We start from the raw sequence: 27797 nt of genomic DNA on the forward strand, positions 1-27797 counted from the left end.
ATGCAAACTTCTGCATAAAAAACTATCCAATCTAACAGGACCGGTACTGTACATCTGCATATCCATGGCTGTGCTTTAATCATTTGCCAGACTATAGTTCCATGCCTCCACAGCAACAAAAGCTTGTTGCTGTGGTCTGCTTAAAGCCAGGTTTTTCAGAAAATGTTAGCATCTGCTATCTTCATACAGAACTATAGCACAGTGCAACTGAGTAGAATGTTTTTACTCAAGCACGCAAAAACGTGTGTGTATTCATTTTGTAACAAATACAGATGCTGTGTGCATCAGAAGACAGAAAAACCAAAAAAATCCCTAGCCAATGCTACAGATCAAGTTTTTCCTGCACCCTGAAAAGACTTCTTTGTGCTCAAAACCACTAAAGGTTTTTCTAAGTGAAACGTAAAAAACGGATTGCAATCATGTTGTTAAATTCAAACCCCAATTAAACACAGCAAGCAATCTTAAAAAAAATACTGCAGAAAGAACACTGTAGTTTCTTTCCCTGTTATATGTTTTGGCTTGACATTTTGTTCTCTATACTCGCTCTCAAATAAGTTTTTAAAATAGATTTTGTTTAATTTTCTAGCATGAAGCTGACCCCACTGAAGCTAGTACAGCATTTATTGTGACAAAAAAATACTTTACCACAGCAGAACAGGAAAACTCACATTTCCAAACCCTTCACTTTTTACATTAAGTTCAAATGGAAAATTTTGTGCCCTCCCTATGTTTCAACGGAACCAAGATCCACCATGTAGTTTTTAGACTACCAGTGGTTTTGGCAGGTACTCACTGAGGTAATCACCAATTAAGCTTTTTTTTTTGGTCTTAGAATTCTTCTTCACCATATCCATATTAGCTCCTGTCTACCAGCTCCTCCCCTTGCCTCCTGCTTGAAGAGGAAGCCCAAATGTAACTTTAGTACAAGAAGCCTATACCAGAGAGGACTGAGTCTGCTTCAAGGACAAAACGCCTCCCATTTCCCACTTTGGACCTTCAGCATGCTTCTAGAACCTCTACAATCCATTCTCATTCTTTCATCAAAGTTTACACTTGCTAATTACAAAAAATTATTACCTTGGGAACATGACTGATGCAAAAAAGAAACAGGTACTGGTCCAAACAAGACTTCAGTCTTCCATGTAATATTTTACTACTTTTTCTTCTTCCCTGACCCTTCATCGTGCACACTTCCTTGTGTTCTCTAACACCCGCTGCCTTACACCTCACAAAACATCTTCCCAGTTGATCATATAAATGATTTCAGTGGCTGTGACTCCCAGGACAAAGTAATAAGCATCAAATTAACACAAGTATAAAAAACAATTGAGACCAGCAGATTTTTAAGCTTAAAAAATCAACTTTTACCTCAGTTGTAATGCTACTGGCAGCTGTATTCCAATTTTCCAGCAAAATGGTGTAAGCTGGTTAGCAAAGCAGAAACGAACTGCAACTTCACCAACAGATTTCAGAAAGTAGTCATTGAAGCATGTACTGCTAAAGAGCCCAGGCTCCTAAATTCCAAGCCAACTGAACTTGAACATTTCAAGCTCACTCTCATAGTTTAGAACCAGAACAAACCATATCCAAACTACATGTTCAAATTTTTATAAAAATTAAGGTTTAACATTTATTTTACATCTAGCTTTCCACATCCATGTGGGGACAAGGAATCAGAATGTACATAACTATAAGCAGTGCAAAAGTGGTGCCAGTGAGAAGTCACAGATGCACAATAAAGTGATTGTACAAGACTAGAGAAAATGAAGCTATGGATGTTAAGAATGGAGACCAAAAAGATTAAACAAGGAAAAATATGAAGGAAGAGAGGAGGAAAGAGTTGGATGTTTAATAATGCCCTTGTTGCTGAAAGAAAAACTAATGGCACAAGACAATGTTTCTTGTAGAACAAAAATCCAATAGCAATGAGTCTTTATTCACGTTTAGTCACCTGACATGAAGAAAGTGTCTGTTGCATTAAAATAGTCATCAATGTAAATGGCAGCATGGCTGAACAAGTCCTTTTCAATGGCAACGAACATCCCACATAGTAAAGTCACTTCAACACAGCCTCATGACAATTCCCACATCAAAACAGTACTTTATTTTATAATTTTTTTGCCTCATCATTACCCCCACATTAAGATCTTTCAGTTGTCAAGTGTACAAGGTGAAGAAAAAGGTTCTCAGTCAGCAAACACAGGTGCATCAGGAAGTATCTCCACAATACACCGCTTCAGATCTGCTGGGTCCCAAGTCCATCCATGAACGCTGGGCTCCCAGCACCAAGTGCAGCCCCCTACTACGGCTACACGACTATGTTAGCTTATTAATTCTGCATCCACCAGGCCGAGCAATGTGCCAACCTGCAACAGACTGAGCATTAGAACTGAAAATGGCAGAAGAGTCACTCTATTGAACTTTACATCATTATTTGATGTTAAACAACGAGGCAAATGCCAACAGTATATACAAAAACCAGCTTTGCTTTTACAAAAGATTTTGTTTCCCATATTGATTAATCCAGGCAGCTAACTCATTGGTTTATGCAACTTTATTGAAGAAAATAAATCAATTACTAGTAGAGCTATTAGTTGATCACTCATCCATTGACAACTTGCATCATTTATTCAGTGCTATATTAAACAGTGTTTTGGAAGACAGATTAACTAATAGCTCCAAGCCTCCTAACAAAATTTAAATGAATTACAAAAATGTTCTTAAACCCTATTCTGGAATACAAGGGATGTTTGACTTCCAATTTCCATTCTCTGTAAAACAAGAACTGGTCATTCCTTTATTGACATGCATAAGATACATCACATTTTCTGTTCTGCTGATGCTATAGATTCAGTACCAATTCTCCAGACACATCAGTTATGAGCAAAAGCATATAACAAAACCTCAGTTCTCTAACACTGGAAGGTTTGGAACAAGATGGATGTTGCTACAGCAATATTACTTCTTTGATGGGAGAAAACTGAACATCCATCTCCCCTCCCCCCTTCAGGTGGTATCTTCAGTATCTGTTAGAGCAGTGAGGAATGTTTGTTTTTAATCTCATAACCAAGTTAGAATGAAGACATTGGCCACATAATACACATGCTCCATTAAAAAAAATTCTGAATCTTGGGCAATTGTTCTTGTGTAACTACTTTACAGATTCTAAAAGCAGTTATTGTCCAAAGCTGGAAGAACTAAAGTCTTCTCAGATGAGCATGTGCATGAATGGAAGGAGGTAAACAAAAAAATAAAAAAGATGAGGTCTGATAGGGGAGCAGCCGGATAAGAAAATCAAAAAAGGAACAGTAATTTAAAGTTTATTCCAGCTATAATGCAGGTTATTCTGACTTTAAGGTAGCATCACATGGCATACTTCTGAGTCCATTCCCGAGATATTCTGTTGTACCTGCAGACAAAACCAGGAACTGAATTAGCAACAGCATGAAAATTACAATTTCCTAAGCAGTTTATGATTAAATATGATTTTATTCCCATCTCTCTATTCTCTTTACACTGTGAGAAGTCTCTTTCTGTACTGAGACATACTTGAACTCAAAAAATTGAAAAATTCCCTCCCTACACCAATTAGAATAGATATTCTCTAGTTTTTAAGAAAGCCTTAAAGTCAAGACAAGCAAATTTGCAGGAAGTCTGTTAGGAACAAAATTACTGAAAGAGAAGAAACAGAGACTATCAGGGATGGAATAAACAAGGCAAATATTTCATTTGCATATTGTTCTTAGGTTAAGATTACAGTATCTATCCCATGCCATAAGTAAAGATTACTTGATTAATAATGTCACTGGATACAAAATGTCAAATTTCCAATTTTGAAGAAAAACAACACTAAGCATTTCATTGCACTGAATATTCTTTTCACACAAATATACCACTCAAAATTTTAAGACTATTTAAAGTACACTACTTCCACAGGAACTGAGCTGACAATTAGTTAACACTTAACTCCATGCTTGTCAGTAAGAAGTTAATAATTAACTATACAAGCAGAATATAATTCCCGTACATTTCCAAGTATATATGTGGAAGACAGACACTGCTGATTAAAGATAATTGAAATCTGGATTGTCTGAATTCACTCATGTCTATATATGAGGTCTTGCTACAGGGCATCATTTTGAACCAAATTCTGAGACAAAATCTGGGTAAAATACTTACCAGAACAAATTGACAAGGTAGCTCAGAACTCAGTAATTACTTCATACTAACTTTTTTTTTTGACCATGCAAAAGTAGTATCTGTGACAAATAGTGACTAGCCAATACATTACACACTAACCACAGATCAGGCTGTTAAATTTCCACGTTCAGTAACTGGTGCATCCATTATCTGTTAGTTAATTCAGTGCCTTAGAGCATGCAGCACCCAAGTGCTGACAAATTTCCGTTTTGTTAAATGCACCATAATTTGCAAATATTCTTACCCTACAGCATAGCGTATTTCTCTGTCCACTCTCTTGCTAACCTATTGTACCTAATTGGACAAATATATTTAGCATTAATATATATAAAACCCCCAAAAATCTGCTTCATATAATTCTATCTGTGCAAAATGTTGAAGATACCTAAGGAAAATAAAGTTGTTGCAACACAGACGGGGAAAAAATTCTGCTGTCCACTTTCGAGGGAAGAACCAAAATTTAAGGCCAAGCTGCTGCCAAACGAAGGCATCAAAACAACAAAAAGCTGTTCAAAAAGCATTATGAAGATCTAACTAGATTTATGCATGGTAAGCAAAAAAAAAAAGGCAATATATATACTGTAAAATACTTCCATGCATGTGAGAAAAAGATAAATCTCTTTCACCCATAAACTTCAAAGATGCCAAGCTCCTTTGTTTTTAAATTATGCACCACTCACTTCTCTGACACACAAGTTTTCTCTATCTCAGATCTTCACAAAAGGCTCACAGAACACAACCCCTGTCTGACAATGAACTCTTACAGTCTGTTAAAATATCAGTCTTGCACAATTCTGTACTTACTTGTCTCTGTCTGTTTTATAGATACGTGCAATCTCTGGCACTAGTGGGTCATCTGGATTTGGATCACATAACAGTGAACAAATGGATAAGAGAACTGTAAAAAAAAGGCAATCTCAATAGTGAAAGAGGAATGGCAATCTCAGAAACCATGGAGCACAGATCTTTACATCAGCACAATGTCGTCACAGGACAGAACCTAGAAGTATTTTCCTGATAAACAGCCAATATGAATTCATAACTCGCTCTTAAATGAAAAGCTTAAAGATTTGTAAGAAGTATTTGCTTCCTATTTCCCAATACTTACAGCTGTCAGCACACACACGAGAACAGCACTGTTGTGCCCTGAACTATGATGCAACGTAGCAGCCAACACAAAAGCACATTATATACTCTGATGAACAGTATATCCATGGTTCTTATCATTAAAAGTAGAAAATCCTCAAATTTAAAGAATTCAGTCTGATTTAAAGACTAAAAACTTATTTGTTGTACATAAAGCAAGAATATTCTGGTCTGGACTGATAAAACTACACACATGTTGTAATAATCTCAGTAACACTGTTGTGGGCAACTATGAGGACTTCATCTTTTACTCTCACAGAAGCTTTAGAAGAAAACAGTGAAGCATTAAAATGTAGGGAATCCACATTCAAATAACAAACTGACTGCTTGGACAGACAGGAATTACAAGTTCCACAGACAAAAGGGCACTTTGAGGGATCTTTTGAAGCCACAGTGACCAGTGGCTTTGAGGCAAAACAATTAGATCATCATGAAAATATTTGAGAATTATCTGTTATTTACTGTAGTAAAATGAGGAAAGCCACAAATCTTCTCTTGCAACACAATATCAATTTATCATGAAGTAGGATCATTAAACTCAGTTCATTAAGTAATGCAATGTAATGCCAGTGCACCGTGGTAGAAAGCAGTATGTATTAATAACAGACCTACTCATCTACCACAGATATGCCAATAGAACTATGCATGTAACTCTAGGCAGGATGAAAAAATTATGCAAATTTCAGTATTAAAAACTGACTTGAAATTAATCTTTCATTTAATATGCATATGTATCAACATGGGCAACTCCAAACAAGCAGTTTCTTAGCCTTTGATTGAACACCCCAACACAGGCTTAGTTCAATCCAAATACCAGCAAATTCACCTGGGCCCAAGCTGGTAAACTCTGCTAGGAATACTGAAGCAAGTAAATGGTCAGACAAGGCCTTAAAGAGCCACATATGAAAAAGTGTTAGAAAAAAAAAAGCCATTAAAAATGCAGTGTCATCAAACTGGCAAAACACAGGCTTGAATGAGGAAGGTAAGTTAAGGGAAAATCAAAGAGATGAGTAAGAACTTAACACAATCAAAGCTAAAAGCACAGTATTCAGCACACGATGGAAAAATTTCTCCTTCACAGAAGTTACCTTTAGAAATAGTTAAAGCAGGAGACCACTGTGATCTTAGAATATCGAGACAAATGCTGCCATTACTGTTAATATTTGGATGATAGATTCTTGTTGTAAATGCAACCTGCAACAAAAAACAAAGAAACGAAGAGTGCGTTTGGGTCTATGACAGTAACTGCACCCATTTTGCTCGGTCAAGCTATCAGTCCATTCCATTTACTCTAAAAGAAAAGGATTAAGCAGTTAAGCTGCATCAAATTCAGGGAAACGCACCCAAGCCACAAGCTCTGAGTCTCCCACTACAAGGCACTATTTCCAACAGAGAGAGGGCAAGTATGAGTTTTAATCCCAGCTGCCTTCGATGAAGACATCCAAAAGCAGTGCCTAAACCACAGAAACACTGCTGTCACAGAGCTAAGGAACTTCCAACACTAAAGTGACTCCAAGGGAGGTCTTCATATTGACTGAAAATTGGAAGACAAAGCTAGTGGCTGATAAAGGTACCAAAAAAGAGCATATTTTGCAATTACTGCCAAACTCTTGACAAATAATCCCTCCACTTGATTTCAGGCCCTCAGCAGGTAAATCCCTACCCACAGTGTCACATTCCTACAGACCAATCCAAACAGCTACACTAATATTTGACAGTCCCCTGGGCAAGAATTCTATTATAGCAACACAAAGCTAATGAAGTTTTCCTATCAATTCAGAAAACCAGAAAGTAACCCAAATATTTTAAGACATTCAGAATTCATACACATGGATTTGCTCATGAAGAATATGCCAACACACCCAATTCCTGTGGTAGTCAGAATGGGACCCACACATCTAATAGATGGTAAGAATGCCTGAAAAGAAGTGAGAACTTGACAATACTACAATACAGAGGCTGGCAATTTCTGTCCGGTACTCAGTTCTTTAAAAAGCACTAATTTCACAAATGACATGGCAATACTTACCTTAGGTGGTTTGAATGGGTAGTCTGTGGGAAAGTGAATTGTCAAGAAGAATACACCACCCTGATATGGACTGTCGTTCTGTCAAAGCAAACAAATAATTCTCCTATTATCATCTTTAGGACTAAATATCACTGAAGACGTAATTTTTAAATAAATGGAGAGACAATTTGTTTAAACCAAAATGTTTAACCCACCAATACAAGTGAGACATAATTAGAATTCAATTCCTACTTCCTAATCTAAGTGATACAGAACACAGACACGTCATTTTCCGTGTGGACCTCTCCAAGCTAATGCATCATAAAACCCAGCAGCCCTGACAATCCACTCAGGACTAGAGGGCAGAAGCATTCAAATGCTTCTAAGACAGCTCCAAGAAGTAATGTTAACAGAGTGGGGGGTCCCATTGGATTCAAAAACGTCCAGTTCTTTGTTTGGAGCTTATTTGTTGTGACCACCCAAATTCAGAGTCGGACTAGGCCACGGACTCCCATTCTCTCCTAAATTCTGTCCTTAGCTTCAGCCCTGCAGAAAACCTGTGAGTACACAGCTAGGCCCCTGTTCCTTGAAAAAAAACCCAGAAAGACCCCAACAAAGAATCTCACCCATCATACCAGCACAACCAAAAAGACAAAAGAATAATCATAATTCAAGGGAATTTTTCCTCTCTTTCTGTATTAGAAACTCACTGTAATCTACTATGAGAGAGTATTTCACATTTCCCTGCTCCAAGGAAAGAATTACTGGGATAATTCATTCAGGTGTCAACTATAAGCAGTAAAGCAACATATGGAAGTAAAAAAGATTATAAGAAGAAGAAGAAAAAACTGGAGTGACTAAATAGGGATTAAGTTAACAGTTACAAGAAGAAAGAAGCAAAAGGTTTTTAACTCAAAATTACAACTAAATTTCTGAAATAGAGCTAACAATTTCATTGCTTAACTTGAAGAATACTTTGCTGTTAATTCTGGACTCAGGGCTAGAGAAAATGAATTTGAGGCATACACAGTACACTTCTGCATTATTTGTAAACTGAATTCTCATCTTAATTGCAAAAACATTTCACCAATGCAAGGAATTAACTATGTATTACTTAAATACCAGAGAATGAAAATCTGCACCACAAGACAGGGGACTCAAACCCTCAACATGTAGATTATACCCTATGTTGTCTCTGATGAAATCTAGTGATCAAGACAGAACCTCTTGTATTTGGTCAATAAATACCATATGAGGCCTTAAGGAGCCAAAAAATACCAACCCTTTCACTGGGCATATTCTGGGGATACATTTTATCAATTACAGAAACTCCTCTTTAAAATGTGTTAAACCAAAGTACACTCTCATATACCTATCCAAGGAAGATCACAATATCCTATTGCAGAGGTGAAGACCAGATGATTGGTTCTACAATCCCTGTCTGTTATTGAAGGCAGCAGCACTAGAACTACTAACACCACACTGACACACTTCTGTCAGGGGGTACTGCCCAATCTGGAAACAGGAACGCAGACCTTCTGACACCACGAAAACCACATGGGGGGAAAAAAGGAACTGTACATTATTAAACCACAAGGGAAAACTAAAAATAATAATCCCAATTTAAATTCAACCAGTGCTTAATACCTCATGACCATGCACACACCAGCCACATAGAATCATCATATCCAGTGTAGTGCACAAAACTCCTTGCCATTTAAGCATGAATATAGCTATTGAACAATTCTATCTTTTTGAGGTACCTAGCTACAATCAGTGATGAGCAGGTACTTTGGGATGAAGAGACATTTTTCAGTCCAGTGAACCTCTAATAGCCACCTCCTAATAAAACACTTCTGGCTATATATAAAGCCATGGTAATTCAGCATCACTGATATTTAATGCCTACTTTGTAGCCTCACCAAAGGCTTGCCTTCACAGGTTACAGGTTTTGTCTTTTAAACACAGGTAACCAGAAAACTCCAGATGTGAACTGCTTCCAGGTTGTTTTCAACAAAAGCAAACATTTGGCTTCCTTAATGAGGAAAAAGTCCCATTCAGGTTTCAGATATTTACTGAACATTCAACACTGATTTTTTTTCTCCAGTCACAACTAAAACCTCACATTTCAGTGATTATTCCCTCTTCTATTCTTTCAAATATTCAAGATCTCAGCATTGCACCAGACCAAATATGGACTCCCTTCTAAGATCCACACAAAAACATCCCAACTAATTCCGACAGTAGAACCAGGTCCTGGTACAAAGTTCATGTTATATTAAAACTTTAGAAAAAGTTAAATGCAAACAAAATTTCTAGATATTTAGTAATAATACCTAACATTGCTCTAGAGATTACTTCAGCTGAAATACATGTCCTTGTAAAAACACCACAACAACAAAATAACTGGTGGGTTTTTTCCCCTCCCTCATTTTCCTTTACTGTAATGAAGACCTCTAGAACTTAAGTCGGATAAGAGGAGCTAACAAAAGTAAACAAAAAACCCCAGTGTTTTCCCCTCAGTAGGAACTACTCATTTAATATTACATCACAAGAATCAGAATACTTACAGGTCCCATAATTGTGGCTTGCCAATGAAACACTACAAAAGAAAAACTCCGCATTATTATCTAGGCATGATATGCTTTGAGTCAGCAAACAAAACATAAAACTTGAAGTCACTTACTGTCATCTCCAACGGGACCTGCTGAACACTGTGCTGGAGGATCACGGGCTAAGTCACTAAGTTCCTTTAAGAAAACAAAAACAAACAAAAATACTTAATTCTCACTTCATGCCTAGCAAAACCCTTGAACAGTTTTTCCAATACAAACACAGAAGAATGGGCAATTAACAACTCTAAGAACCACTATATCAGTATTAAAAATGTTTATAACAGACAAAGAAGCATCAAAACCACCTATGACTACAGTGACTATGCCATTCCAAATACATGTACGTCACTACTGTAGAAACACTCCTGCTGAAGAAAGAAGCAGGACACAAACCTTAAGCTGGCAAAGTCTAATCACTTTTTGATTGAGATTTACAAAGACTCAAGTCTAGAGAAGCCTGAAGTGGAAGGAGAGAAACCTGTTGATGAGTCTTTATGAAACAGGAAGCACTCTGTATGTAACATCTGACATTAGAACTAAGAACAGCAAGAAAAAACCTCACAGAAACTTGGTTTTACTTTATCCACTACCCGCATTAGGGATGTACCTCACAAAGATCAAAACAGACAGGAAAATTCAAGAGGCTCATAAGTGCTGTAATCAGGCAAAATATCTGTATTTTTTATTTCAAAAATACATTTAAGACAATTATGCCTTTAAAATTAAAAATTACTGAACTGCAGGAATAGTTCTCTCCCTCCCCCACTACAGAGGAATGGAAGCAGACAGTTTAGATGGAGGACTCCTTGTGCAGTAACAATATTGTTGTGAGGAAACAAAGAAGCTCTCCATTAAATTGTTTTAATGGCGCACAACTCATTTGTTTGGACAGTGTCTTAAAATTAAATTTACACTTTCAGTTAAAGCATGTAACAATCACCTTCTTTCTCCCCTGCTCTCCCTTGACTCTAAAAAGAGCTTCAAGAGCTTCTATAGATAAATCTGCACTTGTCAATGTATCTAAAAGTCTTAAGAAAAGGCAAACTATTCAGCCCCTCTTTCATACATTAACAGTTTCACACAAGCTGGTTTTTTCCACCTGGAAGTCTATACAAGCCATTCAACCAAGAACTTTGTCAGACATTTAAGAAAGCCAGGCATACGTACTACGCTGGAAACATATGCATATTTGGACCAGACAGCTAGCTCTTGCCTGGGAAGATCCTAATGGACATCCTTAAAGTTTCACAAATTCTGCAATCCATAAAAATTTACTAAGTATAAGCCAACACAAAATGAGGAAAGAACCCCAACTTATGTTTCTTGTAACATAAAACACCTTGTTCTTTGGCAAGATGATAGCTCCTGCAAACACAGAGAAAATAGCACCACTTCAACATGTGCAAGTCCATACACTAAAGAAAAACCCCAATCACAACCAACCAACCACCCCCCACCAAACAACAAAACTGCATCACCCAAAGCCCACAACAATTCCCTTCCCTCCAAACACCAAGAAAATTTAGTCCCAGGTTTCCCCTCCCTACACATGTTAATTCTGATGAATTTTCCAGTTAATAATATTTCCATTTTGCACTGGCATCACACCGTTTTACAAAATGAAACTGTATCAGTTTTGATAAGCAACGGCACAATAAAGTTAATAATAGTACAGCTCATTTCACTGCTGCTGTTTGTAGAAGTGTGGGAAACAGCTCTTTCCAGATCATCACAGTACATGCATTTAGAAAGCATTTTGCTGCACTCTCCAAATATTACTGTGAGGCCTTGATGACAGACTTCTTTCTGCCATTTAATATCATTTCTTAGTTCCATATGTTGTTCATTATCCTCCAGAAAAATTTGCTAACTTAGATTTATGTTATTCATGTAAAAGTAAACAATAAATGTAAAAGAAGCTTCTGATAGAAAGGTTTGTTTCATTTTCAGGGCATTTTTTTCTGTTTAACAAATACAGCAGGTTTTGTTAATCAGATTTATTTCTAATCAAAATGCATTTTCCAATTCTAAGAATGATCAATCATTTCCAAAATCTGAGAGGAAAAAAGATATCATGTCCCTTGAAGTAAGCTGTAGCAAAGAATAAGCAGAAAGACACAAATATTATTTTAATGCAGTTGTACAGTTATTACTGGATTTAATAGTAGACGTATATTTAGATCCTCAAGGTTTTTTTTTAAACTCTCACAGGGACTAAGAACTATGAAGACTCTTCGTGCCATTTATGAAAATTATAAAATTAAGTAGCATGAAGACAAGGATGAGAAAAGATTAGCATAAAGTGGACAGTCAGAGATTAGACTAGAGAGGTCTTCAAAAGGTACTACTATCTTCAGAGAAACAAGAATTTAGTACTCAAGATAAAAATAGGTACTTTACCACAGCAGGAAAATTAGTAATTCAACATCAATAATTCAACCACGAAAAGTACTTGCAGATGTAAGACACAAATTAAATTTAGTAAGTTCCAGTGATACATTTGTGAAAAAAACCCTTTGGTAATACCAAAAAAAATTTAAAAGCTGAAACAAATGAGTTTCAATATTCCAGGCTCCAATCATTCCAAAATTTATGTCTATACTCCTTTTAACTACTTGAACTGCTCAAGATAACAAGGTAGCAGCGATCTTCATTAACGAAAGGACTGAAGTTTTGTCTGGTCTAAAACAGCTCAGTAAAAAAAAAACCACCCTAACTGTGCTAATCAAAGCAGTTCAATATACAGATAATTCTGGGAACAAATGATATACCAGTTGGCATTTCACCCACAAAGCAAGTAATTCACCCACTAAATTTGTGGGGGGAAAAGCTGTGGTGGCACACACTCTTGTATTTGCTTCTCTGGGGTACTATGGTCAGAGCAGTCTGTAGTAAAGCTGTTTGCTTCAGCAGAGTGCGAAGGGCTGTGGAAGAACTTGGGCAAACATGAAGCAAACCCTGACTCACAGTAACACCAGACCTACTTCATCTCTCTGCCAAGTGACACTTCACATCTACATAAAAAGGGGAGGCTTTTTACACAAGGGAGTGGAAAGTTCTGAGTAACTTTAAAAAGTACCTCCTTCTGAAAGCTACAACTCTACAGAACACAACAAGCAAACTGGAATAACTGGAAACTGAACAAGCAGAGGCACGTGGGCTGTGAGATCTGAGTGCAGGCGAAGCATTTTATTCAAGGAAGGGGCTTTTTTTAAAAAAGCTTCCCACTCAGCAATATAAATACAAACTTACTTTATTTCTCAGCTTAGCAATCAAGAGTAACAATTCTGTAACAAATAAATATTGAATCTAATATTTTTACATATAAGAGCTTTCTGCTTCTCCTATTCCTTCTATACTACCTACTTCTCCAACTTTGCCTCTTTTTTTAACATGGTTTCAGTAATGCTTTCCCTTTCTCAAGGAGTATTAAGCTACATCCCAAATTTTCTTAAAAATCCTCAAAACAGAACCCACATTTTCCTGGAATTGGTTGTTACAGTTTTTCACTGTAGAGGTACTTTAAAGAAAAACCAAATCAAAACTCCCAAGCAGCAAATGTGAAAGACTACATAAAAACAATAACCCAAATTTGGTGAGGAGTGTCACACCATGCACCTATCGGAAAGGATTAGTCTTGAATTACAACCATGACCAGCAGTCTCTGTCACTGCCAGAGGCTTCCGGTGCAGCTCCAGCATGTCACCGTTTCTGTGTCCCAGTTTCCAAATATAAAGTGTGATAGTTCCTACTTCTCCACAAGGATGATTAGTCACTCAGCATTTTACAGACTAGAACACTGTTAAAAGAGTAAGCACCAATGCTTCTGTTAGAGGACAACAGCAAAGCAACACAGTCAAGGAGCAATATGTGTACAATTCTGCAACAGTTTTGGAAAATAGAAATAAAACAGCAACACCCATCACTGCAACAGACAGATCTGCTCTAACACAAATTCAGCACGTTGTTCTCTGCCAGTTTCACATTAGGTTGCTAGCAAGATTCAGTTTCACTTGTGAAACAGCCCCATTTTTTATCTCCTCCCTTCTCTTTCACTATACATTTATCAGAAAGCTAACAAAAAAACCCCACAAACCAGTATTTTCAAGAAAAAATGCTTATAAAAAAGCTAACTAACCTGCTTTGCAGCAATATAATCACAACTAACATAGAAAATATGGCTTAAGCTTCAAGTAAGGATTCAAAACTTTGACATGTGAGAGCCAATGCAGGACTATGATCCTATATAACAAAACCAGAAGTACCTTTCTTTTCTTGACAGAAAAGCTGCTAAAAAAAATCCCTCAAACAACTCCCATCTAACAACTATTTAAAACATTACAGAAGCCATTTAAAGAATGAAGAAATTTTGAAGAGTAACAAAGGATATCTCAACTAAATATGCATGAACAAGAAAACATAAGTTTTCAGGTCCCAAAAAATTCTGTAAGAGATGACAGCCTGGTGCCTAGCAAGCTGCCTTTTTACAAGGTACCAAATAATGCAGCATCTGCACCGGTTTCTTCCCATTTGTCAGACTCCATACTCCCTGTGGCACTACTACGTTTTTTTAGTTTAAGCTGGAAATAGCCAGGCCTTCCTTTTAATGATAGTAACAGAACTATCATTAAAGGATAGTTAATAGTCTGTCACTATTAAACAGAGTAACAGAAGATCACTCCAACCAGAACGACTGAAGAGTGTCCTCCACAGGCCTTAATTCACAGGTACATTTAATATTGGTTCATAACACAGGTATTTGTTAAAATTACATACTGCAGCTTTCTGGTTTGCACTCAAGAAAGCATAGAGGGGTTAATTTAGAGGGGCTTGCCTTAAATTTCCAGAAAATAACTTGGAGGACATGAAAGTTGATATGCAGTTAAATCAGAAGTTAAGAAAAAATAAATCAACAAACCACAACACAAAAAACCCAAACAACCCACAATGCTCACACACCCAAAAAACCCCACCCCCCAGCCCAAAGAAACCCAATCCAACCAAAAAAGTACAAAGAGAAAAATGAACACTTAGGCCAATCAAAAAATCAACATTCATTAACTTGACTGCTTGTCTAATGATGTGTCAAACAGGATATTTCAAACTCTAAGCAACCAAAAATTCATCACTGCATTAGTCTTACTCATTAGCTCACAGCTGAAAACAGCTTTAAAAAAGAAGGAAGGATTGGAAGCAGCTATAAAGGGAGGGGAAGAACATTTAAGCCTGTTTGAAGATTAAGAAGTGTCAAGCAGCAAAGAACTACGGCCTCATCCCACACACCTGCATCTGAAACATTCGTTTCAGCATGGAAATTAATTACACCTGGAAGCAGAAAATAACAGTTTGTAAGGACACTGAATGTGGATTTCTAAGCTGAGTAAGAAAGCAATGGCATAATAGACATCACAAAACAAATGAAACCAGCAGAAAATTATCTGTTTCAAGCAAGCTGGCCTTTTGGTGAAAAATAAATCGATAAAAGCAACGTGTAATGGCAGTGCAAGATACAGAAAGACGTAGGTTCCTCTTGATTAAAAAAGGACAACCATGCAGAGAAAACACATGAAAAACAGTCACAAAAACAGTAAAGACAATGAGCACAGAAAGGTTTTGAAGAAACCCAAAACACAACTAGCAATGTAACAGTTGTTAGTTCTCCCTATTTTGGTTATTCTGCTTCTATTTTGCATGGTTCTCCCTTCAGTCCTTAGTACTGGATTTTTCAGCCTACACCTCACATACTGTTTGTACAGTGTCTAGCAGTAATACCATCACGGTATAAGAAAAGACAAACATTGAAATATTTATGTTTTAAGCCTCACACTCAAGGAAGGAAATGCCAGAGTGCTGTGCCACTGTAATTAAAGCACTCGGTGTACTTGGACTGTGATATAAACTACTCAGATGACTACCTACTATCTCTTCAAAGAACCTACCTTTCAGTACACAAGGCCTTTGTGAATGAGAGTATTGTCTACAGCTGTTCTCATCTGTTCTGGAATCTGGAAGGTGTACAATGCAGGTAATGGTTTTTGGGAAATTTCAGATTACTGAAACTAAAATGGCTCTCTATTTATTCCAATGTTTTGCAGAGTAGTTGGAAAGATCCAAATAGAAAAGGAATGCAGTTACAGATGTTGCTTTCCTGGTCATTCCCTAAAGGCTTTCAGAACAAACTTTAAAAAAAGGTGGCAACTACACACCTGTAGCTGCGCTTGGAACCCAAAAGGACAGTTTGTTTCCCCTAAAGTAACCAAAACCACAGAAGCTGTCTTACTCAAGATGAGGAAAATCTGACTGCTTAACACACAAATTTTGAGTTATTATAACAATTACCATCCCCTGAAAACAACAGAGCTTATGAAAACACTCCTATACTCAGAGGAGAATGAGGACTGCACACATTGGCTAAAGTACATTGAAGGGACAAGGCTGAAGCAAAGCACTGTTAACTACTGAGTCATTCAGTGACAGTTGGGTATTTTAATTCTGCCATTTCCAAGCTTTTGAATATCAGACACTGAAACTGAGCATGGCTTTTCCCTTGGGAGTTTTTTTCCTGCAAGAACCACGGTAATCTTTGGTTCTGTAACCCAGGACTACACTGCAGCCCTCAAAGAAGAGGGTAACTGGTATAAACAAAGATCACACAAGAAACACCAAGAAGTGCCTTGCTAAATGAAACAGAATGACTGGGAAACAAAGGGACAAGTGAAATTCAGTACAGACAAATGTAAACTGATGCAGGTGGAAAGAAGTTTATACTTGAAGTAAGGCGCACTGTCCTGATGGCTACCTCTCAGAAATGCAATTTGGGCATTGTGCTAGATATTTTCACACCAATGTTGGCTTAATATTTCTTAGATGCTGGAGTTCGGCAGCATTATGCAAGAGCCTCCCAACAGGCTGCCCTTCAGCTTGTTGAGGGCACAGTAACTTAGAGCAGCGTTTGACACATAACCAGAAGCGGCACCTGTACATCCTGCGCTCCACGGGACAGAAGAGTCCCAGAGTTTGCCAAAACTACACAAACAACAAGTTTGGAGACTGGCAGTGTGCAGGACAAATTTTTGTAGAAATCACAAGTGGCCTCAATGGGGCACAACATCAGCCAGTTTGCACTTTCTGAAAAGCTACAACAATTACCCATATTCTAAAAAAAATGAGGACGCTGTAATAGAGTTATCAAATTAGTATTCTAACAAGTAATACAATGTCTGTAATCAGCATAGTGAATTCACTGTTTAGCAGTAGCTTGATATATTATTCTGAAATTTATTAATTAACCTAATAAACTCTGAAAATCAGCTCTCCTTTTAAAAAAACTGTGTTAACTTTCAGCGGTCCATATTTTATATGAATACAAAGATACATGTGGAAGTTATTACAATATACGGGGGTGTAGCCTATGGACACAACTATGTGGGACTGACTATACTGCCTTAGCTACACTGTACAATTACCCATCATATATCATATTATGCTATTTCTGACACTACCCTTCAAAATCATTCTAAAGGCCTGTCTATAGGATTAGGTACAGTTACACACAGAATCAACTCACACCAAGACAACTAACCAACCACTACCAAAACAAAACACAAAACTATCTAGAGTACAACTGCTCTCACAGTTGAGTTCCACCTCAGCTATCCAGAGAATAGCGATGTACAGAAAGATCTTAAAAAATAAATGGGGGAAATTTAAAATAAAAAAAAGGTTTCAAAGCATCTTTATGAGCAGACTGCAACCTGAAGTAAGGGAGCAGAAGGGGGATCTTGCTCATGCGGCAAACAGTGATTTAGGAGATCTTCCTATATTATTCAAGGCAAGAAAAAAATTACAACTAAGGCTAAAAGGAAAAACATATTTTTCATTTATCTGATTTAAGAGATTTTTTTGGCATTACTACTCAAATAGGCCAACAAAGGTTGAGAAGTACTGCCTTTGAGCAGTGCACTTATTTATTAGGCACTTAGAAGAGCTCACAGAGGTGATGAACACATGGCCAACCTAACTCCAGGTTACAGAGAAAGCTCACTATAAAGGTAACAATATTTAATACAATCTTCTTGCCTTCCCCATCAGAAAGACCTAAAGCACTTCAGCATCTGCACTCAGTTCAACTGGCAACTCTGGTGTCCAGATGCTTATGGAAAGGTTTAAACGTTGGTCACCTTTATCTACTGGGCTGTAACTTTTGCAAAGCAGTCTAAAATCCTCTCATCTTGTTTTCTTAAGACCATAATAAAAACCTATCACAATTACAGTGGAAAAAACTGCAGGAGATCTTGAAGATGTCTAGTGTATCACACGTCTCAAAGGGATGATGTTCAGAACAAAGGCTTCCTTTACACAAAAAATTTAATACTGAAGTTTACTGTTGGTAAAAATCCCCCTATCTATTCAGCTTTCAGTCCTGAATCCTGCAATGCTCTATTTTCCAGTATTCAAGCTTGTCTACATTCAAGTGTTTTACAAAGAGCTGCTAAAGGCATAAACACCAATATAAACTTGTGAATGTAATTTGAACTATTTATTTTTTTGCAAAGCTTCCCCAACACAAATTTAATCAGATCTGTGACCCATAGAAAACCAGTGAAGAGAAACTGGTTTTGTTGTGGTTTTTTTTAATCTCTTGCATTTTTAATTTAGAGTTTAAGACATTAAATTTATATTCCAAAGTTTAAAGAACTTTGTCAAGCATGTGCAACTCTACACAATTTAAGACTTTAAGACCAACTTGGCAAAAAGCAACCACATTTAAAAATGCACTACTGACTGCAGTTATAGATATACACACACACATTCACAGCGCTGCTTTCATTTCTTAATTTTTTTTCTGCATATTCTACTGTCAGGTTACTACATCATATCAATCACAGGAAAGAATGCTTGTAACTTAGCCCTTCCAATATAAGCTATGGCATCTCAGCCTAAAACCATCAACAGAAGTCAGTTTATTCTGAGAGATCAGACCTAAGGCTGAATTGCAAACCACAAGTTCCCATCTGCCAGCTCTGATGTACAGGGGAGGGACCTACACAAGAGAACAGGGCAGACAGCTAAAGTGGCAAAACCTTCATATTTGCAACAGAAAGACTTATCTGGGATGGTGTATCAATGCCCTAATCCGAATGACACAAAAGCTCAACCCTTTCCCACTCCACCTTACCAGCTGTCACTTGATATCTCAGAGAAGGTTAAGAACCTCCATCCTCTCTCTCCTCCAATATTTCAATCCAGTGGATGCAGAGAACACATCCACGGGTAGGGAGGGCATAACACCAAGCTGGAACTGGGCTCCACAAGGAACACAGAGATGCCTTTGGCAAGAGGGAGTTCGCTGCTCAGTACCCAACAGCTGCTGCTTACAGCTGTTTCCATCCTTCTCCACTCCCTTATCCATTATTTGTGAGCTCAGAGAAAAGCCTCAGAACTGGTTACAGACTGGGCAGGAAGTCGAAGGGAGCTCGTCCTGTAGAGTTCCACATCAGGCCTTCCGTAGAAGAAACCCACATTAGGAATAACAGCAAAAGCACACTTATTTTCTAAACCAGATCTCTAAAAGCTGGAATGATCATAAAGATCATTAAGAGCTGGCCACACTTTTTACTCTGTATACTTTATCCCGCCTAAATCCTTGATATGCTGGAGGACTGTTTTTAAAGTATGCAAGAAGTACCCATCTAATGAAATACTGATCTCTGAAGTTCTGTAGATCACTTAAGTGAGATAACAATCCCCATTCTCTTCCCACTCCAATGAACACATTTAAAGTTCTATGCTGACTGGGAACTTGTTTCACAAGCACTGTGTTCAATTAACAAGAGAAATCTTTAAGTTATTACAGTCCAAACTTTCCAGCTAAGGAAGAAGCATCAGTTTTCCTCTCCCATAAAAAAATGACCAGTTCTTAAAACACACCCAATACTTTATTAATAAATGATGGCCTTCAATACAGAGTACCAAACCTACCCAATTAAGAAACATTATTTCCATTTTAATGATATGAATTTCATAGTAGAACTGTCACTTCTTTTCGGATAAGCTAAATCTTAAACAGAATTTAGGTGATGACAGCTTTCATCTAATGCTAAATATTTTATTCTGACTTTAAAAAAACATTTAAGTTATTCAATACTAGGGCCTCCCAAACTCCATTACTGCAGTATCATGATTTAAAACCCAACCACTGCCTTCTGGCTCAATGTGACCTTTTTACCACCGAGTGTGATAGTTGCACTGAATTACCCACTCAAGGCAGGGCCTTGGTCTAGCCCTGGATATTCACAATACTTAAGTGAAATTACAGTAAAAAGGGTAATTCAATACATAGAGAGAGCATTTACAAAGGTTTAAAGCATTTCAACTAAGCTTCCATCAACTGAATTTCATTAGCTAGCTAATCTTAACTTTCTGAGCCCCTAAACACACAAATCCAGACTTATTTCTACACATTCATTCAAAGCATGACATCAATCACGTAACTTCAACTTTGAGAAAGCCCAGTAAACAAAACCCAAGATTGCCCACAAAAGTGTTGCGGGTTTCATCCAGAGAAGAAAACTTAATTCCAACCAGCTTTATTATTGATTGTTTTTTTTAATTCAAACCAAGTTCAAAAGAAAAAAGTAGCAGTTTAAAAATAAAGTAAAAAGCAGGCTTTCAAACTCTTCGACTTTGGTTAAACCAATGCAGATTTCCATGCAGTCCTCACTAATGCACATTACACCTCATCTCTGAAAAATACTGTATTTCCAGGGTTAGCAGCATTTCTTACTATGAGCATCTGGAGAAGGGGAGTTAAAGTTGCAATTAATTATACATCTAGGAACAGTGCTGGAGGCTATAGCCAGAGGAAAAGAGTTAATTCAGTCTCCACTCCACCAGTGTCAATGGAAGCCTATCTGTACTTAAATTGCAATAAATGGTTTTGCCACCTTCAGCCTTTAGCTTCCAGGATGCCAACTCCACTTAAGATTTTCTAATAAATTATTCCAGTATAATGATGCTGGCTTGTGTTATGCTTAATCAAAAGGCCATAAAACACAGCAGGCACAAGCTTTCTTAAGGATTACACAGACGAGACATTTCATGCATACATCTCCTATATTAATTCTATTTTTAGCCTATCAAGATCACTTAGGCCACTTACATTACCTCACTTTAATGGCCACGTATAGCAGCGATAAAATGGACATGTACCAATGATGAAACATTTCCAAGTTTTCCAAATTCTATGCATTCCTGATTCCCTACTCCTACATAAATGCTTCCCTGCTACCAGATCATCATCATCATTTGAAGCGGAAGCTCCAGCATGCTGCAGCAATTACAGGATGTGTTTTTAGCAGGCACCACTGACACTTCAGACCAAGACAATGTGCCACAGCATGCACCAAGCATTTAGACACATGCTCATAAATCAATGTGAATTTCTTGATAATTCGGGGGAGGGGGAAGGGGAAAAATTTTATCCTCAGAAAAGAATGCACTCAATTTTATGGGAAAAGAATTTGCTTGTTATCATAAAACAACTGCAAAGCAAGCCATATCAAGGACAGAGTTTTGCCAACTGAATACAAGCTGCCCACAGAGCAGACGGCACTGATGCCACGACAAACTCCAGCATAACAATAATCTTTCTGGGATTGGCTGTGTACCTGACAACTACTTCAGTTTGGGGAGTGCTTTATACAGGGTGTTCCAGAAGCAGACAACCCAATACATAAATACTCATTTACTTTCATTTTCAAATCAGAAGTAGAATTTGCCAGTTATGACTTAAGAGTGGTTGCACTCTGAATGTGCAACAGACTTCAAATTAAGGATATACACACACACTAACAGAGGCTCAAAGTCTAGTTTACTCAATATAATGAAGAATGTTATTTTGCTTGACATGTCAAGTCCACAAAGAGGGAGTCAACCAAACAGACAGAAAATATCTTCACCAGGACATTCAGGATATCATCTGCTGCAGGAGACAATGAATTCTAGTCCTGACAAGTAATAACACAAACTAATCAGCTATGATGATTACAATGTTCTGAGGTCCTGGTTTCTGTTTGGCCTGTTCTCATCTACTGCCAAAGACCTACTGCAAGGAAGCAGAGAGTTCCAAGGTCTGATCTGTGATCTTACAGTTGGAAGACAGGGAATCCCAGCTTATCAGTGACAATGCCGTTCTCTCTGCGCTCTACTGGTCGACAGGATTAAAATTACATTCACAACCATTTTGTTACAGAACTGCCCCTACTGTTTTTTTATGTCACCATCAGCCCCTGTAAACATTTCTACTGGAAAGCAGTAAAGAAACCAACGTGCAAAGAATGGTTTCATTTCACAAATAAAGTTCACCTTCCAGGATTGCAAATAGAAAAATCAAAACTACAAACTCCATGTGAATTTTGAAGTGTATCTTGTAGTGTGGGGTGGTTAGGCTGATAAAAAAAAAAAACACCCAAACACACACACACAAAAAAAAAGGCAAAAAGAAAAACCCCTAATCTAACTATCTTCCCAATCCTAAACTCTTGCAAGAGTAAAGGAAGAACCTTCCTACCACACAGTGCAAGAGAGCGTAAGGACCAATACAGGACAAGACAGTACACAGCAGGCCAAGAAGCTGAAGTCAGAGATGACTTACTGGTTCAAGAGTCATGCTGAATCGTTTCCAGGATCTGACCACCAGATTACTACATAAGTGGGGGTTTGTCTTGGTTTACATTTGACAATAAATTCTTACCTGCAGCGCCTGAACGTGTTTCATAAGCATGAGCTGATGACAAAGCATACCAGGGAGTATCCTAGTTGTGTTTCAACTCAAGTGATATCATCCACTAATACAGGGAAGAAGTTTTGATGGCAGATTCAAAAGGAATTGTTTTGAAATTCTTGCCAGAGCACAGCCATAATTCAAACACAATCCATTCAGCTAGCTACCCAGAATGGATTCGAAATTTGATAGTACTGTTTTAGAGGAAAACAGTACTATCCATTCACTAAAAATATTATCAAAAACGCTTTTTTTGTCTAAAATATGACCACAGGCACTGCGTGAAATTAATGCGAGACTAACAGGCGGCATGAAGTTTACACACTGTCTACAAAAGGTGTTTTGTGCACTGAAATTCACCGATTTCAGGACACACTGACGTTCTGCCATCTTGGCAGGCTATGAGATGACCAAGAAACTCCTCTGAGCTCTTGAAACACGTAAATGCTCCACGTAGCTCGCGTAAGAAGGAGCACAGACCAACAGCGACTTCCCAGTTACGCCGCTGCGCTCCCCATCGCGTTTTGCCATTACATCCCAGCAATCCTCAAACCTGCCGAGAAAACCTAGCCCTACTTAGGGGCAACTTCACGCCGGGAACCTTCTTACCCTGGGAGCGGTTTAATAAAAAACAACCACCGCCACACACACACACACACCCAAAAAAAAAAAAAAAAAAAAAAAAGAGAGAAGAAAAGAAAGAATAAAGAAAACAACAACAACAACAAAAAAAACAAAACAAAAAAAAAAAAAAAACCACCACAAAAAAAAACCCAAACCAACAAACTTTCATCACCACTCAGCATTTTTTCCGAGTTAGCCGCCGCGAAGTTGCTCCACCCGGCTCCGATTGTGCAACCGGGGGAGGCGGCGGCGCGCAGCGCGCTCCCGCCGGGCGCGGGGGGAAGCTATTCCCGGACGGGCGATGGATTCCCGGGTGTCCGGAGGGCCCCGGGGCGGCGGAGAGGGGCGACTGCGGGGCGAGGGCAGCGCCGCGGTGGCTGTTCCGTGTGTCCGTGCCGCGTTATTGCGGAACGAGAGGGATCCCGGAAAGCGCCCGGGCCAGGCGGACCCGCCGCCATCTTACAATGCGGGAGAGAAGTTGCACAGCAGAGGGGAGAACCCGGCCTGGGGGCCCGGCTGCTGCCCCAGGCAGCGCCTCCACCTCGCCGAAAGCCCTCGGCACACATGGGCCGGCGCCATCCGGGCCGGCTTCGGCGGAAGGGCAGCGGCAGCGACCCCGGGCCGCGCTGACATCCGAGCGGCCCCGGGAGCTGCCTCTCTCCGACCCCCCCGGCCCCCGCCCTCAAGAAGGGGCCGGGGCCGAGCTCCGAGCTCAGGCCCGGAGAGAGCAGCCTCGCAGCCCCAGCCGGGCCGCTGCCCCGCCGGAAGGAGCCGCCGCTTCCCGGCCTCTTCAGCCTCCGCCTCTCTTCCCCCCCCGCCCGTCTCCTCCAGGGGCGAGGGGGGGAGGAAGGCGATGGGGGAAGGGGAAGAAAAAACACCTAAAAAATAACAATAAAAAGAAGGGCGAAGCGGTGAAGGGGGAGGAGGGGACGGCGGAGGAGGAGGAGCCGCGGTGCTCACTCACCTTGTTGATGCGTTTCAGCGCCATTGTGTGTGTGCGAGTGCCGGGCCCGTCTACGCGCCGCGGTGACTCCGCGCTCCGCTCGGGGGGCCGGCAGGGAGGAGGAGGAGAAGGAGGAGGAGGAGAACGGGGAGGAAGGCGGAGAGGGGGGAGGGGGCAGCTGCTCTTCTCCTTCCTCCGGAAACAGCCGGGGGGGCGCCCGACCGGCCGGCCGGCCGAAGTCCTGCCTGCCTGCGGGCAGCGGGGCCGTGAGGCTGCCGAGGGAGCGCTCCGCCCGCCGCCGCCCGTCACGGCCGGGAGAGGGTGCGAAGTGCTGGGAGAGCCGAGAGGCGTCGCCCGCCCAGGGAAAAGCGAGAGAGGAAGGGCGAGAGAGCCCCGCGCTGCCGCCGCTGGCCAGGCCCGGACGCCGCGGGAGGGAGGGAGGCGGGGCCGGGCCCGGCACGCCGCCGCCAACGGCTCCGGGGCGGGGCCGAGGGCGAACGGGTGGGGCTGGGGAAGGAAGGTTCTGGGGCCGCCCGCGGGCGCCGCCGCCTCGGGTCCGCTGTGCGGCTCTTCCTGACCGCGGCGCTTGGGGGCCGCGGCGGCTCCGGAGCTCGGCGGTCCCCGGGGCTCGGCGGCGGGCGCGCACCGCTGACGGCGGGTCCTGCCCCGCCCACCTCCCCGCGAAATGGCGGCAGCGGCCGGATCTAGTCCCGCCCGCTGACGCGGCGGCGCAGTGTTCCTCCGCGCGTCAGCTGGCTGTCACCGCCGCGGAGGGGTCACCGCCGCGGAGGGGTCACCGCCGCCCCGCGCCCCAGCGGCTGGAGCGGGGCTCAGCCCGCCTGGAGCCTGGGAAGGACTGGCGCTCCCACGGGCACGGCCGTGCCGGGAGCGCCTGGGCACGGAGCAAGGCGGGAGCCCCAGAGCGATGGGGTTCGCAGCGTTCGCCGCATTCGGTGTGGATGACGAAGCTAAAGCGCTCCTCTTGCCCAGGAAGAGCGCAGGCCCGGTCTGAGGGTAACGGGCCCGGGCGATTCCTTGTAGTGGCGTATCGACACACACGAGGGTAGCGAACCAAGTGTCTCGGTATAGGGGAAAAAACATCTCCAGAAGGAAAATATGGTGACATGGAATGTCAGTACAAGGGCCAGACGCATCAAAGAGAGTCATATAATCATCAGAATTGGAAATGACCTTTAAAATCATAAAGTCCAACTGTCACAGGGCATTGCCCCCAAACCATATCATCCAGCGCCAGTTACAGACACCTCTTGGGCATCTCCAGGAATGGTGGCTCTACTGCCTTCCCGGGCAACCTATTCCAATGCTTGATCACCTAAATATTGAAAAGAATTATTCTGATATCTAATTTGAAGCTACCCTGTCTCACCTTAACACCATTTCCTCTAGTCCCCTCACAGCAGGCAGTCTAGAAGAGACTGACCCCCACCTCACAACAACCTTTTAGGTAGTTCCAGAGAATGAGGAATAATTATTTTATTTACAGAGATACCATCTGTGGCACTTCCAGCTCCTTGGAGGGTTTTTATTTTGTGCAGCATGGGCCAACAGGTCGGTCTCAGACAGGGTTTTTTTTTCTCACAGTAATTAATTGTGCAGGTTTATGCATAGTTCTCTACATGGGGAAGGACTCCTACTCCATTTCTGTGAAACAAGAAGAGAAAGATTGCCTGGCTGCCCTTCTGCTGTAATGATGGGATGTATCAGAGTGACAAACATGGCATTTGCTGTCCAGGGGGGATGTCCCCATAATTGCACTGGACTCAGTTTCTGTTCATTATAGTGCTGTAGTGTTAGTTGTCTTGCTCTCTAGGATACTAATTATTGGTCTGGAGAAGGCAGAATATTCAGAAAAGCTTACTGTGTAACAACATTTTCAGTATGAAGCTTGACAATAGGCAGCAGTGAATTAGGAGAGCAGTGGGGTTTTTTTATTACTTTAAAAAATAGCACAGTAGTAGGACTGCCATAGTTTTTTAACACTGATATTTAGAAGCAAAAGAGTAAACAATGCATTGTACTTGTAAAGTCCAGTTATCTTGCTATGATCTCCTAAACCAATCCTAGCAACTTCCTTATGTAGTCTTCATTTTCTGCTTCTTCTTTTAATTGTACTGAACAGCATGTTCAGGAAGTGTAATTACAAACTATTTGATTTTCATTCTTATCATCTTAGTCAAGAATATTGCTGAAGAACACCTTGCTGTTCCAGCTGTGGATTACGGATGCTATTAAACTGCTCCAAATCACCAGCGTGTCTATCTTTGTACCACAGACATGATCCTCTGCCTTGTAAATTCCTCACAACTTTCTGAGCTTCATTATGGTTTGTCATCTCAGGAGATTTAGATACTTGGCAGTATTCCAGTTCTACATTTTGTAATTATTATTTGAGATTAATGACCTCTAATATGACTTTATATTAACATTTTTGATCAGACTTGTGATTCACACTTTCTGTATAATGAAAGAAATTAAGAACAGCCCAAACATACTGTTGACAGTGTGTAATTTCCCCTGCTAATTTAAGACAACTGGAATTGTTAATCCGGTAAATCAAGTTTTGTTACGTGTTAATTTCAATATGTCTATTACCATTTGACCCCAAAGAGAATTTAAAATTTATTGGATAGCTCTTGTTTATAGCTATTGCTCAGAAACAGATTTGCAAATTTTAGTTTAGTATACTTGTTTAGGCAAACACTTCATCGCACTTGCTGGTCATTTTTGAAAAACAAATCTGCCCATTTAAATACTGACCTTTGAGAAAAATAATAAAAAATTATGGCTTGTGTAGGAATGAAAAACAAGACATGCAGTCACAGTTCTGTGACCAGTTCTGCAAGTCACAGCACACAGTTCTGCCTGGAGAACATTATACTTTCCACTCTCACCTTTTCCTCAAATTTTGATGTAAAAATCATGTATTTTCTCCTCAATATTTGGAAATAAATAAAACCAATTCGTTTTTTTACTTCACTAGGAATATTTGGGTAAGCAAGGCCTCAAAACCTGAATACGGCGATGTGCTCATGCAGTTTTTCAGCTTTACCACACAGCATGTATATTCTTTAGCATAGAATCCTCATACGGTAATTTAAAATGCAAGAGGTGCAGATGATGGTTACTGAATAAGGGTGTTGCAACTTATTGTGGAACTATTTGTGTTTGTTTCATTTTAATTTGATTTTTGAAGCTAATCCTCAGAAGTGGCTGTAGAGAGGCATTACCATGTCTAATCCTCCACAGTAGTGGAGTCAGGTTAGACTTTTAGAGGTTTATTATGCAAAATATCTCAGTAGATGTGGCCTGGTAATAAACAGTTTGCACAAAAATACTGAGAGCAAACCAGCTCTCTTGAACCCTGTCTTTAAATTTTGTTTTTTTGAGGATGGTGTTCCAGAGCACTGTGTGGCCAAGTGATCATCAGCTTCCAAAGGCTGGATTCAGCAGTCCATT

At 40.1% G+C, this 27797-nt stretch overlaps 1 protein-coding gene across 1 annotated transcript; it reads right to left on the reverse strand.

The window, feature by feature from the left end:
- Positions 1–1901: 1901 nt before the first annotated feature.
- On the reverse strand, positions 1902–24982 carry UBE2D3 (ubiquitin conjugating enzyme E2 D3). Its single transcript, XM_030946898.1, has 7 exons — positions 24342–24982; positions 10041–10104; positions 9925–9956; positions 7376–7453; positions 6435–6540; positions 5005–5098; positions 1902–3409 (listed from the first exon to the last, which is right to left on the reverse strand). The coding sequence occupies exons 1-7, from the start codon at positions 24363–24365 to the stop codon at positions 3364–3366; spliced, it is 444 nt and encodes a 147-aa protein (XP_030802758.1). The 5' UTR covers positions 24366–24982; the 3' UTR covers positions 1902–3363.
- Positions 24983–27797: the final 2815 nt, after the last annotated feature.

Source organism: Camarhynchus parvulus, chromosome 4 (assembly GCF_901933205.1).
Source record: "Camarhynchus parvulus chromosome 4, STF_HiC, whole genome shotgun sequence".
Lineage (NCBI taxonomy): Eukaryota > Metazoa > Chordata > Aves > Passeriformes > Thraupidae > Camarhynchus > Camarhynchus parvulus.